General features: G+C 38.2%; 1 protein-coding gene across 4 annotated transcripts in view; it reads left to right on the forward strand.

The window, feature by feature from the left end:
* CHUK (component of inhibitor of nuclear factor kappa B kinase complex) overlaps positions 1 to 16,599 on the forward strand; it is a 48,947-nt gene that overhangs the window by 18,072 nt on the left and 14,276 nt on the right. For all 4 annotated transcript variants that reach the window (XR_004252785.2, XR_009212726.1, XM_032180420.2 and 1 more), the window contains exons 10-15: positions 3,343 to 3,537; positions 5,800 to 5,902; positions 7,918 to 8,041; positions 8,460 to 8,611; positions 10,974 to 11,035; positions 12,343 to 12,452. Coding sequence is in view for 2 of the 4 variants with exons in the window: in XM_032180420.2 (XP_032036311.1) it covers positions 3,343 to 3,537; positions 5,800 to 5,902; positions 7,918 to 8,041; positions 8,460 to 8,611; positions 10,974 to 11,035; positions 12,343 to 12,452 (746 nt within the window). In the remaining 2 variants the exon portion in view is untranslated. The remainder of the gene's footprint in view (positions 1 to 3,342; positions 3,538 to 5,799; positions 5,903 to 7,917; positions 8,042 to 8,459; positions 8,612 to 10,973; positions 11,036 to 12,342; positions 12,453 to 16,599) is intronic.

The following is a 16,599-nucleotide window of genomic DNA, read 5'->3' on the forward strand; positions in this document are numbered from 1 at the left end:
TTCGAGACCAGACTGGGCAACATGCAGAAACCCCGTCTCAACTAAAATTACAAAAATTAGCTGGGCATGGTGGTGCACATCTGTAATCCCAGCTATTCTGTAGGCTGAGGCAGGATAATTGCTTGAACCCAGGAGGTGGAAGTTGTAGTGAGCTGAGATCATGCCACTGCACATCAGCCTGCTGTCATCAGCCTGCGTGACACAGCAAGACTCTGTCTCAAGAGAAAAAAAAAATAGAACTGTAAGATTCAACAATCTCATTTCTCGGTATATATCCAAAGGATTTTAAAGCAGGCTTGTGAAGAGATATTTGCACTCCCATGTTCATTGCAGCATTATTCACAATAGTCAAGATCTGGAAATAGCCTAAATGTCCTTTGACAGATGAATGGATAGGGAAAAAGTGGTATATATACACAGTGGAATAGTATTCAACCTTAAGAAAAAGAAGGAAATTCTGCCATTTAGGACAATGTGGATGAACCTGGAGGACATGCTAAGTAAAATAAGCAAGACACAGAAAGAGAAATACTGCATGATCTCACTTACATGTGGAATCTATAATAGTTAATAGAAGCAGACGGTAGCATCATAGTTGCCAGGGGCTGCACGGACGGGGGTGGGGGGGTGTATGTAGAGATGTTGATCAAAAGGTCCAAAAATTATGGCAGCAAAAGAAAAAAAAGGTACAAAAATGACAACTATGAAGAGGTGACAGATACATTAATTAGCTGAAATGTGATAATTTCACAATGTATATCAAAACATCAAGTTGTATAACTCAAATATATAACTTTTTTTTTTTTTTTAATTTTACTTTAAGTTCTGAGATACATGTGCAGAACATGCAGGCTTGTTACATAGGTATACATGTGCCATGGTGGTTTGCTGTACCTATCAACCCGTCATCTAGGTTGAGACGGATCTCCCTGTCCCCCAGGCTGGATCATGGCCACGCTCACTGAACCCCCCGGTTCACCCATTCTCTGCCTCACCCTCGATACTGGACTACAGGCCCCTCCACCACCCCGGCTAATTTTTTTTTTTTTTTTTTTTTGGGGTTTTTTTTTTTTTTTTTAATTATACTTTAGGTTTTAGGGTACATGTCACAATGTCAGGTTTGTTACATATGTATCCATGTCCATGTGATTCTGCACCCATTAATCTATTACATCAGGTGTACTCTAATCTGTCCCTCCCCCTCCCACCCCACAAATCCCTGGATTTGATGTTTCTCATTGTTCAATTCCCACCTATGAGAGAGAACATGCGGTGTTTGGTTTTTTGTCCTTGCGATAGTTTACTGAGAATGATGTTTTCCAGTTTCATCCATGTCCCTACAAAGGACACGAACTCATCATTTTTTATGGCTGCATAGTATTCCATGGTGTATATGTGCCACATTTTCTTAATCCAGTCTATCGTTGTTGGACATTTGGGTTGGTTCCAACTCTTTGCTATTGTGAATAGTGCCGCAATAAACATACGTGTGCATGTGTCTTTATAGCAGCATAATTTATAGTCCTTTGGGTATATACCCAGTAATGGGATGGCTGGGTCAAATGGTATTTCTAGTTCTAGATCCCTGAGGAATCGCCACACTGACTTCCACAATGGTTGAACTAGTTTACAGTCCCACCAACAGTGTAAAAGTGTTCCTATTTCTCCACATCCTCTCCAGCACCTGTTGTTTCCTGATTTTTTAATGATGGCCATTCTAACTGGTGTGAGATGGTATCTCACTGTGGTTTTGATTTGCATTTCTCTGATGGCCAGTGATGATGAGCATTTCTTCATGTGTTTTTTGGCTGCATAAATGTCTTCCTTATAACATTTTTATATGTCAAAAGAATTGTCACAAAATAAAATATGTAAAAGATAAAGCAATAAATCAGGAGAGGGGGCTATGACAGATGAAACAAGATAGGCTGTATGTAAATGATGGTTGAAACTAGGTGAGGCATTCACAGGGTTGGGGGGGGCTTATTGTACTGTTGTCTGTAGTTTTTTTTTGTTTTGTATTGTTTTGTTTTTTTGAGACGGAGTCTTGCTCTGTCGCCCAGGCTGGAGTGCAGTGGCGCAATCTCGGCTCACTGCAAGCTCCGCCTCCCGGGTTCCCGCCATTCTCCTGCCTCAGCCTCTCCGAGTAGCTGGGACTACAGGCGCCCGCCACCACGCCCGGCTAATTTTTTTGTATTTTTAGTAGAGACGGGGTTTCACCGTGGTCTCGATCTCCTGACCTCGTGATCCACCCGCCTCGGCCTCCCAAAGTGCTGGGATTACAAGCGTGAGCCACCGCGCCCGGCCTTGTCTGTAGTTTTGTTTCTTTGAAAACATCAATTCAGATTTGTGTTTTAAAGGGAAAAAAATAATAGTGGCCTTGGATTAATGCTTTACCTTTGTAGTAAGGATTTTCAGCAGAGCGAATTTTAATTATTTGCATATACTAGTCAATGTAAGGCATGGAGAAATGTAGGCATTAATTTCGTATGGCTTTTCTAAGGATACTGGAAGGAAGAGAATTTAAAATCATGTTCTTTTCAAAAGACTGAAGTCCAACTCTGTGGCTGCCTGCGCTGACAGGTAGGGACAGAGCCCCACCTGACTCAGCCTCACACTCACTTGGCCTGTATCAGGCTACTTTTACTGGGGCTTTAGGTGAGAGTAATAAAACTGTTCTTTTACTTGATTTGGGGCCCTTAGGCAGGTTGCTGCTCTGGGATTAGGTTGTCTTATAAAAAGGTAACTCACCACGCATAACAATGCTTTTTCCTGGTTAAAGAAAGACGTAGTTCTTCTGTCAGATGATTTCTTAAGGCAGCATGAAGTAGCCAGACACAAAAAGAGTTAAGATTCAAGCTCTACCAGTTATTAGCTGTGTGATCCCTAACAAGTTATTTAACATAGAACTCTGGTTTCTTTCTCTGTTTAAAATGGAGATTAAAAGATCTAATTATTGGGGATGTTATGTGAAAGTAGTTTATGCCTGTGGTTGTCTTGTGTTAGGCACTTCATGAATTGGAATGTTTCCTTTTCGGTCTATGATAATGTTTTTTTCAAAATAAATAACTTGTTCTTTCAAATTGGGATTTTTCTTAATTTTGTGCATCCCTATAACTTTGAAATTTTATTGTTGGAACAAACATCTATTGTAGAAAAGGAAATTGTTCAGTTTCAGAATGTCATTTTATAATTATAAAAGGAGATCTCACTTTGGAGAATGAGTGAGCCTTGTTTAATGTAGAAATAATGCCTTTTGTCCATATTCACCTTTTAGTATCTGGCAGCGAATCTTTTATGTAACAAATGATCAATAACTACCTTTTTTTCTTATTTATACAGATAGTACACATCCTAAATATGACTTCTGCAAAGATAATTTCTTTTCTGTTACCACCTGATGAAAGTCTTCATTCACTACAGTCTCGTATTGAGCGTGAAACTGGAATAAATACTGGTTCTCAAGAACTTCTTTCAGAGACAGGAATTTCTCTGGATCCTCGGAAACCAGCCTCTCAATGTGTTCTAGATGGAGTTGTAAGAAAATTAATTATAATATCCCTAGAGTATGTGAAATCTAGAGGGATTGCATGCCCTGCAATTTTTATGCATACTTGGAATTCCTTGGGGGGCCGCACATTTTGTTTTGGTTTTGTCCTACTCTCAACTCTTATCATTGCTTTGCAAGGTGAACAGGATAGAAATGAAATATTTGTTGTTTTGAACTTTGCAAGACTTTTTCTTTGGTGCCAGTTTTCTGCTCCTGTTCCCAGACCAAACTGAGGGTCAGGCTGCTTACTCTTGCGGTCCAATAACGAGATGCAGATGAACTGGGAGAGATGGGAGTTTTTATTTCTGTAACCAGTTACAGGTAGAAGGCCTGGAAATGATCGCCAGACCAACTCAAAATTACAAAGATTTTCCATAGTTTATATATCTTCTAAGCTATATGTCTACGTGTAAGTTTGCATTCATCTAAAGACATAAGTGATTAACTTCTTTTAATCTGTAACTAAGGTCTGAGTCTTGAAGACATTCCTCTGGAGCCTCAGTAAATTTACTTACTCTAAATGGGTCCAGGTGCTGGGGTGATTACCCTTATCTTGTCTCCTATTAAATCACAGAGGTTTAAGGAGTTCCTTCAGACCCTCAATAAACTTGTTTGTGGAGGCCTGGAGTTTCTTCAGACCCCTAATAAAACTTACTTAATTCTGAACGGGTCCTGTTAAGAATTCCTTCGTTATTTTGCTTTTAGGCCCAGGAAAGGCCTGGGCAGAACTCTTGGTAGGATTTGGCTACATTTCAGCCTTTGTGTAAGGGCACTGGTTCTTCCAGTTTTTTTTTTTTTTTGACAGTCTTGCTCTGTTGCCCAGGCTGAAGTGCAATGGCACAATCTCAGCTCACTGCAACCTCCATCTCCTGGGTTCAAGTGATTCTCCCTGCCACGGCCTTCCAAGTAGCTGGGATTATAGGCGCCCACCACCATGCCTAGCTAATTTTTTGTATCTGTAGTAGAGACGAGGTTTCGCCACTCCTGACTGACCTCAGGCGATCTGCCTGCCTCGGCTTCCTAAAGTGCTGGGATTACAGGCGTGAGCCACTGCACCCGGCCACTCTTTCAGCTTTTAATATTTAACTTCACCACTCAGTCAGTGCTGAAACAGTTGTTATTTAGGCCTGCATTAGTAAGACCTGGCCTGCCACACTCCCAATTAATATTCCTTCTTGGCTTGGTGCAGTGGCCCATGCCTGTAATCCCAGGACTTTGGGAACCCAAGGTGGGTGGATTGCTTGAGTTCAAGAGTTCGAGACCTGCCTGAGCAACATGTTGAAGCCCTGTCTCTACAAAAACTACAAAAATTAGCGGAGTTTGGTGGTGCACCCCTGTAGTGCTAGCTACTTGGGAGGCTGAGGTGGGAGAATCACTTGAGTCCAGGGAGGTTGAGGCTGCAATGAGCCATGATTATGCCGCTGCACTCCAGCATGGGTGACAGAGCAAGACCCTGTCTCAAAAAAAAAATTTCTTTTTGTATTTGAAGCCCAGTACTCTGAAACTACTGTGAGAACAGCAGTCTCATAGGTCCTGCCAAAGGATAAATGGGTGGTAAAATATGACTGTGGTCATGACTTTTTTCCCCATTTTTCTTTTTATGACTTTATTGAGGCATATTATCATGTTAGTTCCCATTTAAGGTATACAATATAGTGATTTTTAATTTCTTTTTTAGTAACTCGTCACTGACTTGATGCTCAATTACAGTGATTTTTTTTAAAAGTAAATTTACCAAATTTTGCAGCTGTCACCATAAATCAGCTTAAAAACATTTCCATTAACAGTCCATTAACTGTTAATCTCCATGCTGTCCACCCCAGGCAACCAGGAATCTATTTTTTATCTCCACAAGTTTGCCTTTTCTGAACATTCCATATAAATGGAATTATGTAATATATAGTCTTGTGTCTGACTTTTTTTACTTGCCTTATATTTTTGAAGTCCATGCATGTTGTAGCATGTATCAGTACTTCATTCGTTTTGATTACTGATTAGTTTTTTCACTGTGTATATCTTTTTGCGTTTGTTCTTTGGGTTTTGGTGATTGTTCACTGTAGCCCATACAAAAGTTTGGGTCTTTTTCCTCAGCAAAAGTTCGGATTCTGTTATCTGTAAGAGATATGCTAATACACATTGATTTTGTTCATTTGCATTTCAAAGTAGGAAATCTAGTGCACAAGTATTTAGAAAACCTAGGATTTTCAAAGATCCTTGAACAGGATTTTAATTGTTTGTTTCTTTTTCAGAGAGGCTGTGATAGCTATATGGTTTATTTGTTTGACAAAAGTAAAACTGTATATGAAGGGCCATTTGCTTCCAGAAGTTTATCTGATTGTGTAAATTATATTGGTAAGTCCAGTCCATTTAGTGGCTGAGCTTTAAACATGAATTAATATAACTTTGACTCTCAGTATGATTAGTAGAAATGGACTTTTGGTGTTGTGTTCTGTATCTCATACTTGAAGTTTCTATATGGAGTTATATAAGAATTCTGAAAAATGGATTTATATAGTTTGGAAAGTGAAAAGGTAGATGTTAAATCTCCATGAGATCATTCATTTAAGAGAAGATTTACTTTCTTGAGGATAGGGCTCTCACAGGAAAATGAAACTTCACTATTAGTTGAACCTACTTTTTAATTGTCTCTTCATAGTCTAAGCATGTTCAAGTATTTATTTCATTTTTCCTGTGACTACTGCTTGATGTTCAAATGTTCTGATTTATCCTGTGAAAATTATTCTTTTCTTTTGAACAAGTGTTTGATCACTGTATGTCTGTCCAAATAAAATAAAGCACAAAATTGTAAAATCAAGAACAAAATTGAGCAGAACGGCTAAAATATATGTTATCTTACTTTTTTTTAAGTCTTTTTTATTAGTTTTCTTTTGAATTTTTCTTTTAAATTGAGGCAGTTTACATAGAGTGAAATTCACAGATCATATAGTTTGATAACTTTTGACAAATTTAGATACTTGTGTAATCCACACCACAGTCATGATATAGAACATTTCCTTCACCTCAGAAAGTTCCTTCATGTCTCTTTTCAGTCAACTCCCCTTGCCCCAGACTTTATTATTATTATTTTACTAATGGACTTTTTTTTTTTTTAAGAATGGTTTTAGATTTGCCAAAAAATTGGGCAGATGGTACGGAGTTCTTATATAACTCCCCTTATTCACGCATGTAGTTTTTCCTATTGTTAACATTTTACCTGGGAGGTGGAGGTTGCAATGAGCCAATGTCACACCACTGCACTTCAGCCTGGGCAACAGAATGAGACCCTTTCTCAAAAAAATAAATAAAAAACATAAAATATTTAAAAATATTAAAAAGTTAAAAAAATCTATTTTACATTAGTATGATATATTTGTTACATTTAATGAACCCATATATTATTAATTGAAGCCCATACTTTATTCACATTTCCTTCATTTTTACCTAATATCCTTTTTCTGTTCTAAGATCTCATCTTAGAACACATTACATTTAGTTGTCATGTCTCTTTAGCTCCTCTTTGCTGTGACATTTTCTCAGACTTCAAATAGTCCTTGTTTTTGATGACCTTGACAGTTCTGAGGAATACTAGTCAAGTATTTTGTAAGATGTCCCTCTGCTGAAATTTGTCTGTTTTTTTTGAGATGGAGTTTCACTCTTGTCGCCCAGGCTGGAGTGCAATGGCACAATCTTGGCTCACTGCAACCTCCACCTCCCGGGTACAAGCGATTCTCCTGTCTCAGCCTCCCGAGTAGCTGGGATTATAGGCGCACACCACCACGCCCAGCTAATTTTTGCATTTTCAGTAGAGACAGAGTTTCGCCATGTTGGCCAGGCTGGTCTTGAACTCCTGACCTCAAGGGATCTGCCCGCCTTGGCCTCCCAAAGTGCTGGGATTACAGGTGTGAGCCATCACACCTGGCTCTTGTGTGTATTCTTAAACCTGGATTGTTGGTCCAGGATATGAAATTTATTATTCAGAGGTAGGAAATACTCAGAGGAGATGGGACTTGATTTAGAACTTGAAAGAAACAATTTGGATTAGCAGAGAGAAAAAGAGTATTCCAGGTTGCAGAAAAGCAAGCAAAAAAGACAGACACAGGAATAATCTCATGCTCTGTGAGTGTAGTGATTGTGTCATTCATTTTTTTCCCCCTTGTATCTGGAGCAGGGCTCAAGTATTGCAGGTGATCTGTAAATGTATATTGAACTGAGTTAAATGGAAACAAGTGGTTCTTTTAGCATCAGTTTCTAGCATCTATGGGAATCCTGTTTGTGTGGACAGGAAATCACAGAGAATGATAAATCAACTCTAAAATCCTCAAAAGTAACTAACTCCCTTGCCCTTTTTCTCATCTTCTTGTATATAGTACAGGACAGCAAAATACAGCTTCCAATTATACAGCTGCGTAAAGTGTGGGCTGAAGCAGTGCACTATGTGTCTGGACTAAAAGAAGACTATAGCAGGCTCTTTCAGGGACAAAGGGCAGCAATGTAAGCGGATTCTGTTGTTTATAAGCACAATGCAATGTGCATCATATACTCAAGAATTAATCTTACCAGTTTTCACTAATCAATATTTCATGTAATAGTAACATACTGGGCCAATTTGAAGTGTAATGTTCTGATAAACTTGTAGAATTCTTACTAATGGACTGAGACCATTCTATTGTAATGGCTTGAGGGTAATAATTCCCATATGGTCCTAGTATAAAAAGATTGTTTATCACAGAATATTATAGGCAGGAAGTCTTTAGATATCAGATTCTAGAGATCAGTTATTTCTCATAGATTGGTAATAGAAACTTAGGCTTTGGCCTTGTGGCAGTTTATGTTTTTACATTTTTGTTCAATGTTTCTGAATGCTGATAATATCTTTTTTCTTTTTCTTTTTTTTCTTGCTGTGGTTTAGGTTAAGTCTTCTTAGATATAATGCTAATTTAACAAAAATGAAGAACACTTTGATCTCAGCATCACAACAACTGAAAGCTAAATTGGAGTTTTTTCACAAAAGCATTCAGCTTGACTTGGAGAGATACAGTGAGCAGATGACGTATGGGATATGTAAGTGTCTGTGTAATGTCTTTGAAAGGAGCATCTGGTTTCTTGAAGGCGTCTGTTATTTTGCCTTCTTAACTCAGCCAGTTTTTTTTTTTTTTTTTTTTTTTCAGCCAGTTGTTTTACCTACCTTCACATTAGAACAAGAGACAGGACAACTTAAATTACCATAAACCATGTTTGTTTTGAATGTTATCTCTTTTTTTAAATCTGCTTAGTTGAGCAATTTAGTTTCACAATTGGGCTAAAATTATTTAGCTCTAAAAAGATACAGGTGCGATTTAATAATCTTGATTTTAAAATAAATACAAAATCTGGACTTCTTAGCCAGTGCTGTGGACTGAATGTATCCCCCCCAAAATATATATATTGAAATTCTGACCCTGAAGGTGAAGGTGTTGGTAGGTGGAGCTTTTGGGAAGTGATTAGGTCATGAGAGTGGAGCCTTTGTGTTTGAGATTAATGCTCTTACAAAAGAGAGACCTGAATGAGATCCCTCATCTCTTCTGCATGTGAGGACACAGCAAGAAGATGGTCATCTAGGAACCAGAAAGCAGGCCCTCAAATCTGCCTTGTTCTTGGACTTCCCAGCCTCCAGAACTATAAGAAATAAATTTCTGTTGTTTTTATGGCACTTAGTCTATGGTATTTTGTTATAGTAGTCCAAATGGACTAAGACAATCAGGGGAGTCCTAAACTACTTACTTTTCTGTAAATAATGACACAAATATTCTAAGGCTATGTTTTTTTCAAACCATCTACTGTGGAGTCCTACTATTTTTTAGTGCACACAGTCTCCAAATTTTCAATATTTGACTCCAAGCTTATCTCCTTCAGATGTACTAAAGAAGTGTAAAAAAACAGAGTTAAAATATGAGTAAATTGAAGGAGTCATACTACCAGCATTTCTGTTTTCTTTTATAAAACAAATCCTTTTTAGGAAACAAATATTGTTTGTACACTTGTCCTGAGCAAGCTATGTGTATCTCAGAGTAAACAATAATAGTGTCCAGTTGGGTGAATGAACTTACTCTCCAGAACTGGTTTTATTAATATTATTGATATTTTATTTCTATTATTATATTATTGATATTTTATTTCTATTTGTATATTATTGACATTCTGGTGAGTGATAAAACATAATTATTTCATTAAAATATCTTAGACTTGTCAAAGGCTTATTATACAATTGTTAAAAATGAGATAGATCTATATGTGCTTTTATTAAAAGATCACCTAAGTCTTTAGTTGACAGTTTTAAATTGTGGGAAAAAATAAAGAGTATACAGATGTTTTCACTTGTAAGGGAGCAGGCTATGTGTCTGTGTAACAAATAATCATAGTAAGGTCCCTTGAGGTGGATGGTAGAAGGGAGGAAGAGAGTCTTTTCTCTTTATATCCTTTTATAGTATTTAATTTAAAAAAATCATATTCAAGTATTAAATTTCTTTTCTGGCCAGGTGTGGTGGCTCACGCCTGTAATCCCAACACTTTGGGAGGCCAAAGCAGGTGGATCCCTTGAGCTCAGGAATTCAAGACTAACCTGGGCAACATGGGGTAGAACCCCATCTCTACAAAAAATGCAAAAATTAGCTGGGCATGGTGGTGCACACCTCAGCTATTCAGGAGGCTAAGGTGAGAGGATCGCTTGAGCCCCAGAGACAGAGGTTGCGGTGAGCCGAGATCATGCCACTGCACTCCAGCCTGGGTGACAGAGTGAGACTCTACCTCAAAAAAAAAAAAATTTTTTTTTTTTGTTTTTTCCTTTATCCACCCATCTGCACACTGGTATAAATATATATATATTTAAGAAAACAGTCATCTGTAGTCATTTCCTAAGGGTTCCATAACAAAATCCCATAAACTGAGTGGCTTAAGCAATAGAAACTTACTATCTCACAGCCCTGGAGGCTAAAAGTCCAAAATCGAGGTGTTAGCAGGGCCATGTTTTCTCTGTAATCTATAGAGAAGAATCTTTCCTTGTTTCCCTCTAGCTTCTTATGGTCTGCTAGCCATCATTGGCATTCCTTGGCTTACAGTTGCAGCACCTCAGTCTGTCTCCATTGTCACAGAGCATTCTCCCCTGTATATCTGTATCCTGTGTCTCTTCTAAGTACACTGGTCGTACTGGATTAAGGGCCCAGACCATTCCAGTATGAGTATTAATTTATCTAATTACTTCTATAATGACCTTATTTCCAAATAGGTCACATTCTGAGGTATTAGGGGTTAGGAATTCCACATATCTTTTGGGGGGCCACAATTCAACTCATAACACATCTTTGATGTTGATATGGCAAGGAGGCAGGCAGCCAGTAATTAAAGATATGGCTATTTCTGAGATAACCAATTTAGACTTTTCTTTTAGCTTCAGAAAAAATGCTAAAAGCATGGAAAGAAATGGAAGAAAAGGCCATCCACTATTCTGAGGTAAAATCATTGACGTCATTCTGTATACTTATTAATTCTTGATGTTTCCATTAGAAACTATCTTTGGTTTTGGTATATAAAGAGCATTTTTCATGTCATTCCTGAAATTGAGACAAAATTCTAGTAGATGCTTTGTATATAAAGAGGGAGGTAGCATAGTGATTAAAAACAAGGGCTTTGGGAAAATTACCTAGTGCCTCACTGAGCTTCAGTTTCCTTTATTTATTTATTTTTTGAAACAGGGTCTCACTCTCTTGCCCAGGTTGGAGTGTAGTGGTACGATCAAAGCTCACCACAGCCTCGACTTCCCAGGCTCAAGTAGTCCTCTCATCTTAGCCTCCTGTGTAGCTGGGACAAGAGGTGCACCACCATGCCTGGCTAACTTTTACATTTTTTGTAGAGATGGGGTCTCACTATGTTGCCCAGGCTTGTATCAAACTCCTGGGCTTAAGCAATCCTCCCATCTCAGCCTCCCATAGAGCTGGGATTATAGGCCTGAGCCACCACATCCAGCTAGTTTCCATATTATGGGGACAATTGCTTTTCTAGTAGGGTTATGAAGATTAAATGGGAGTCAGTAATGGTAGTTGTCACTATTACTTTTGTGACTGGTTTAGATAGGATGGCTGCACATCCTGGCTTACCTGGGACTGTCCCAGTTTATACTTAATATCTTGCCATAATTATCAGTAGTAGTCCCTTTCACTCTCAAAATTATGCTGGTTTGGACAATAAATTATATAGTGTCCCTAGGTATAGATCATTCTCTAGGTGGCAGATTTTTTCCCCTTATCCTGTACATTTGTCCATGGTCCTAAGTTATTACACTCCTTAATATCAGTACTTACCCCGAGGATGTGGGTGGGGATACCCATGGTATCCTGGGGTGGGAAATCCAAGTTCTTTATCTTTTTGTGTCCCTATTCAAGGCAGTGGGGACCAGGAGGCAATCAAAATCATAGAGCCGAGATACAAGTAATACCAATGGTTTTGGTGGTCCTTTTTCTTTCTTGTTAGTTGATACCTGTTGTAGCTTTTTGCTTCTCCGGAAGTAAAAGCAAATACTAGTAGTTTACTGTTGTCAGGAGAGAAAAGAGAGAAGACTAAGAATAAGTATGTTCTTATGTGAAAGATTAAGTGTCAGAATCTGAAGAATAGAAAGGCTTTAACAAAATCAGTGTTTCATATTATATTATTTAGTTCTCTAATGAAGCAGCAAGTCATTCTGTATCCTTAAGATCTGAATTTTGTTTCCCATGATGTAGTGGTAAGCCTTTCATTTCCTTTGTATTTTCATCATATTTTAGGTTGGTGTCATTGGATACCTGGAGGATCAGATTATGTCTTTACATGCCGAAATCATGGAGCTACAGAAGAGCCCCTATGGAAGACGTCAGGGAGACTTGATGGAATCTCTGTAAGGATGCACTTGTGTTGGGTCTTGACATCTGTAATATTTTGTATTCCTTCTCCTTACATCTGGCAAATTAAACCTCTATGTGGTTCTTTTCTATAGTTTTCCTTTCCCCAAATATATTGGCATTATATTTAAAATGGAAGCTTTTCCTTAGTCACAGGAAACTTCGGAAATAATTCTTTGGGTTGGCCTTTTTTGGTTTTTAATAAAAGCATTTATTTCATAGGAGTGTTAAGAATTTTCCAAGTATAACTAAGTTACAAACTATTTCCCTGCTCATTGTACCTCTGGTCCAAGGTATTGACTCTTAAACGCCCTAAAACTTGAAATTTTTTCTGAATTAAAGTTCTGGATTAAAAACTTCAGATATTTTCTTGAATTACAGGTCATAATTTTTGTCTGTTTAAGTGTCTGTGGTGCAGAGATGTCCTCATGGTAGATCACAATAGATATGAACTATATTAAACTTTGCATTTTAAGAACTTGTATAGTTCTTTTTTTTTTCTTTTTTTATTATTATTGTACTTTAAGTTTTAGGGTACATGTGCACAATGTGCAGGTTTGTTACATATGTATCCATGTGCCATGTTGGTGTCATTTAGCACTAGGTGTATCTCCTAATGCTATCCCTCCCCGCTCCCCCCACCCCACAACAGTCCCTGGAGTGTGATGTTCCCCTTCCTGTGTCCATGAGTTCTCATTGTTCAATTCCCACCTATGAGTGAGAACAGGCGGTGTTTGGTTTTTTTGTCCTTGTGATAGTTTACTGAGAATGATGATTTCCAGTTTCATCCATGCCCCTACAAAGGACATGAACTCATCATTTTTTATGGCTGCATAGTATTCCATGGTGTATATGTGCCACATTTTCTTAATCCAGTCTATCGTTGTTGGACATTTGGGTTGGTTCCAAGTCTTTGCTATTGTGAATAGTGCCGCAATAAACATACATGTGCATGTGTCTTTATAGCAGCATGATTTATAGTCCTTTGGGTATATACCCAGTAATGGGATGGCTGGGTCAAATGGTATTTCTAGTTCTAGATCCCTGAGGAATCGCCACACTGACTTCCACAATGGTTGAACTAGTTTACAGTCCCACCAACAGTATAAAAGTGTTCCTATTTCTCCACATCCTCTCCAGCACCTGCTGTTTCCTGACCTTTTAATGACTGCCATTCTAACTGGTGTGAGATGGTATCTCATTGTGGTTTTGATTTGCCTTTCTCTGAGGCTAGTGATGATGAGCATTTTTTCATGTGTTTTTTGGCTGCATAAATGTCTTCTTTTGAGAAGTGTCTGTTCATATCCTTCGCCCACTTTTTGATGGGGTTGTTTGTTTTTTTCTTGTAAATTTGTTTGAGTTCATTGTAGATTCTGGATATTAGCCCTTTGTCAGATAAGTAGGTTGCAAAAATTTTCTCCCATTTTGTAGGTTGCCTGTTCACTCTGATGGCAGTTTCTTTTGCCGTGCTGAAGCTCTTTAGTTTAATTAGATCCCAGTTGTCAATTTTGGCTTTTGTTGCCATTGCTTTTGGTGTTTTAGACATGAAGTCCTTGCCCATGCCTATGTCCTGAATGGTATTGCCTAGGTTTTCTTCTAGGGTTTTTATGGCTTTAGGTCTAACATGTAAGTCTTTAATCCATCTTAATTTTTGTATAAGGTGTAAGGAAGGGATCCAGTTGCAGCTTTCTACATATGGCTAGCCAGTTTTCCCAGCACCATTTATTAAATAGGGAATCCTTTCCCCATTGCTTGTTTTTGTCAGGTTTGTCAAAGATCAGATAGTAGTAGATATGCAGCGTTATTTCTGGGGGCTCTGTTCTGTTCCATTGATCTATATCTCTGTTGTGGTCCCAGTACCATGCTGTTTTGGTTACTGTAGCCTTGTAGTATAGTTTGAAGTCAGGTAGCGTGATGCCTCCAGCTTTGTTCTTTTGGGTTAGGATTGACTTGGCGATGCTGGCTCTTTTTTGGTTCCGTATGAACTTTAAAGTAGTTTTTTCCAATTCTGTGAAGAAAGTCATTGGTAGCTTGCTGGGGATGGCATTGAATCTATAAATTACCTTGGGCAGTATGGCCATTTTCACGATATTGATTCTTCCAACCCATGAGCATGGAATGTTCTTCCATTTATTTGTATCCTCTTTTATTTCATTGAGCAGTGGTTTGTAGTTCTCCTTGAAGAGGTCCTTCACATCCCTTGTAAGTTGGATTCCTAGGTATTTTATTCTCTTTGAAGCAATTGTGAATGGTAGTTCACTCATGATTTGGCTCTCTGTCTGTTATTGGTATATAAGAATGCTTGTGATTTTTGTACATTGATTTTGTATCCTGAGACTTTGCTGAAGTTGCTTATCAGCTTAAGGAGATTTTGGGCTGACACAATGGGGTTTTCTAGATATACAATCATGTCATCTGCAAATAGGGACAATTTGACTTTCTCTTTTCCTAATTGAATACCCTTTATTTCCTTCTCCTGCCTAATTGCCCTGACCAGAACTTCCAACACTATGTTGAATAGGAGTGGTGAGAGAGGGCATCCCTGTCTTGTGCCAGTTTTCAAAGGGAATGCTTCCAGTTTTTGCCCATTCAGTATGATATTGGCTGTGGATTTGTCATAGATAGCTCTTATTATTTTGAGATACGTCCCATCAATACCTAATTTATTGAGAGTTTTTAGCATGAAGGGTTGTTGAATATTGTCAAAGGCCTTTTCTGCATCTATTGAGATAATCATGTGGTTTTTGTCTTTGGTTCTGTTTATATGCTGGATTACATTTATTGATTTGCGTATGTTGAACCAGCCTTGCATCCCAGGGATGAAGCCAAATTGATCATGGTGGATAAGCTTTTTGATGTGCTGCTGGATTCGGTTTGCCAATATTTTATTGAGGATTTTTGCATCAATGTGCATCAAGGATATTGGTCTAAAATTCTCTTTTTTGGTTGTGTCTCTGCCCGGCTTTGGTATCAGGATGATGCTGGCCTCTTAAAATGAGTTAGGGAGGATTCCCTCTTTTTCTATTGATTGGAATAGTTTCAGAAGGAATGGTTACCAGTTCCTCCTTGTACCTCTGGTAGAATTTGGCTGTGAATCCATCTGGTCCTGGACTCTTTTTGGTTGGTAAGCTATTGATTATTGCCACAATTTCAGAGCCTGTTATTGGTCTATTCAGAGATTCAACTTCTTCCTGGTTTAGTCTTGGGAGGGTGTATGTGTCGAGGAATTTATCCATTTCTTCTAGATTTTCTGGTTTCTTTGCGTAGAGGTGTTTGTAGTATTCTCTGATGGTAGTTTGTATTTCTGTGGGATCGGTGGTGATATCTGCTTTATCATTTTTTATTGCATCTATTTGATTCTTCTCTCTTCTTTATTAGTCTTGCTAGCAGTCTATCAATTTTGTTGATCTTTTCAAAAAACCAGTTCCTGGATTCATTAATTTTTTGATGGGTTTTTTGTGTTTCTATTTCCTTCAGTTCTGCTCTGATTTTAGTTATTTCTTGCCTTCTGCTAGCTTTTGAATGTGTTTGCTCTTGCTTTTCTAGTTCTTTTAATTGTGATGTTAGGGTGTCAATTTTGAATCTTTCCTGCTTTCTCTTGTGGGCATTTAGTGCTATAAATTTCCCTCTACACACTGCTTTGAATGTGTTCCAGAGATTCTGGTATGTTGTGTCTTTGTTCTCGTTGGTTTCAAAGAACATCTTTATTTCCGCCTTCATTTCGTTATGTACCCAGTAGTCATTCAGGAGCAGGTTGTTCAGTTTCCATGTAGTTTAGTGGTTTTGAGTGAGTTTCTTAATCCTGAGTTCTAGTTTGATTGCACTGTGGTCTGAGAGACAGTTTGTTATAATTTCTGTTCTTTTACATTTGCTGCGGAGAGCTTTACTTCCAACTATGTGGTCAATTTTGGAATAGGTGTGGTGTGGTGCTGAAAAAAATGTATATTCTGTTGATTTGGGGTGGAGAGTTCTGTAGAAGTCTATTAGGTCCGCTTGGTGTAAAGCTGAGTTCAATTCCTGGGTATCCTTGTTAACTTTCTGTCTCATTGATCTGTCTAATGTTGACAGTGGGGTGTTAAAGTCTCCCATTATTATTGTGTGGGAGTCTAAGTCTCTTTGTAGGTCACTCAGGACTTGCTTTAT

Source organism: Hylobates moloch, unplaced genomic scaffold (assembly GCF_009828535.3).
Source record: "Hylobates moloch isolate HMO894 unplaced genomic scaffold, HMol_V3 SCAFFOLD_3, whole genome shotgun sequence".
Lineage (NCBI taxonomy): Eukaryota > Metazoa > Chordata > Mammalia > Primates > Hylobatidae > Hylobates > Hylobates moloch.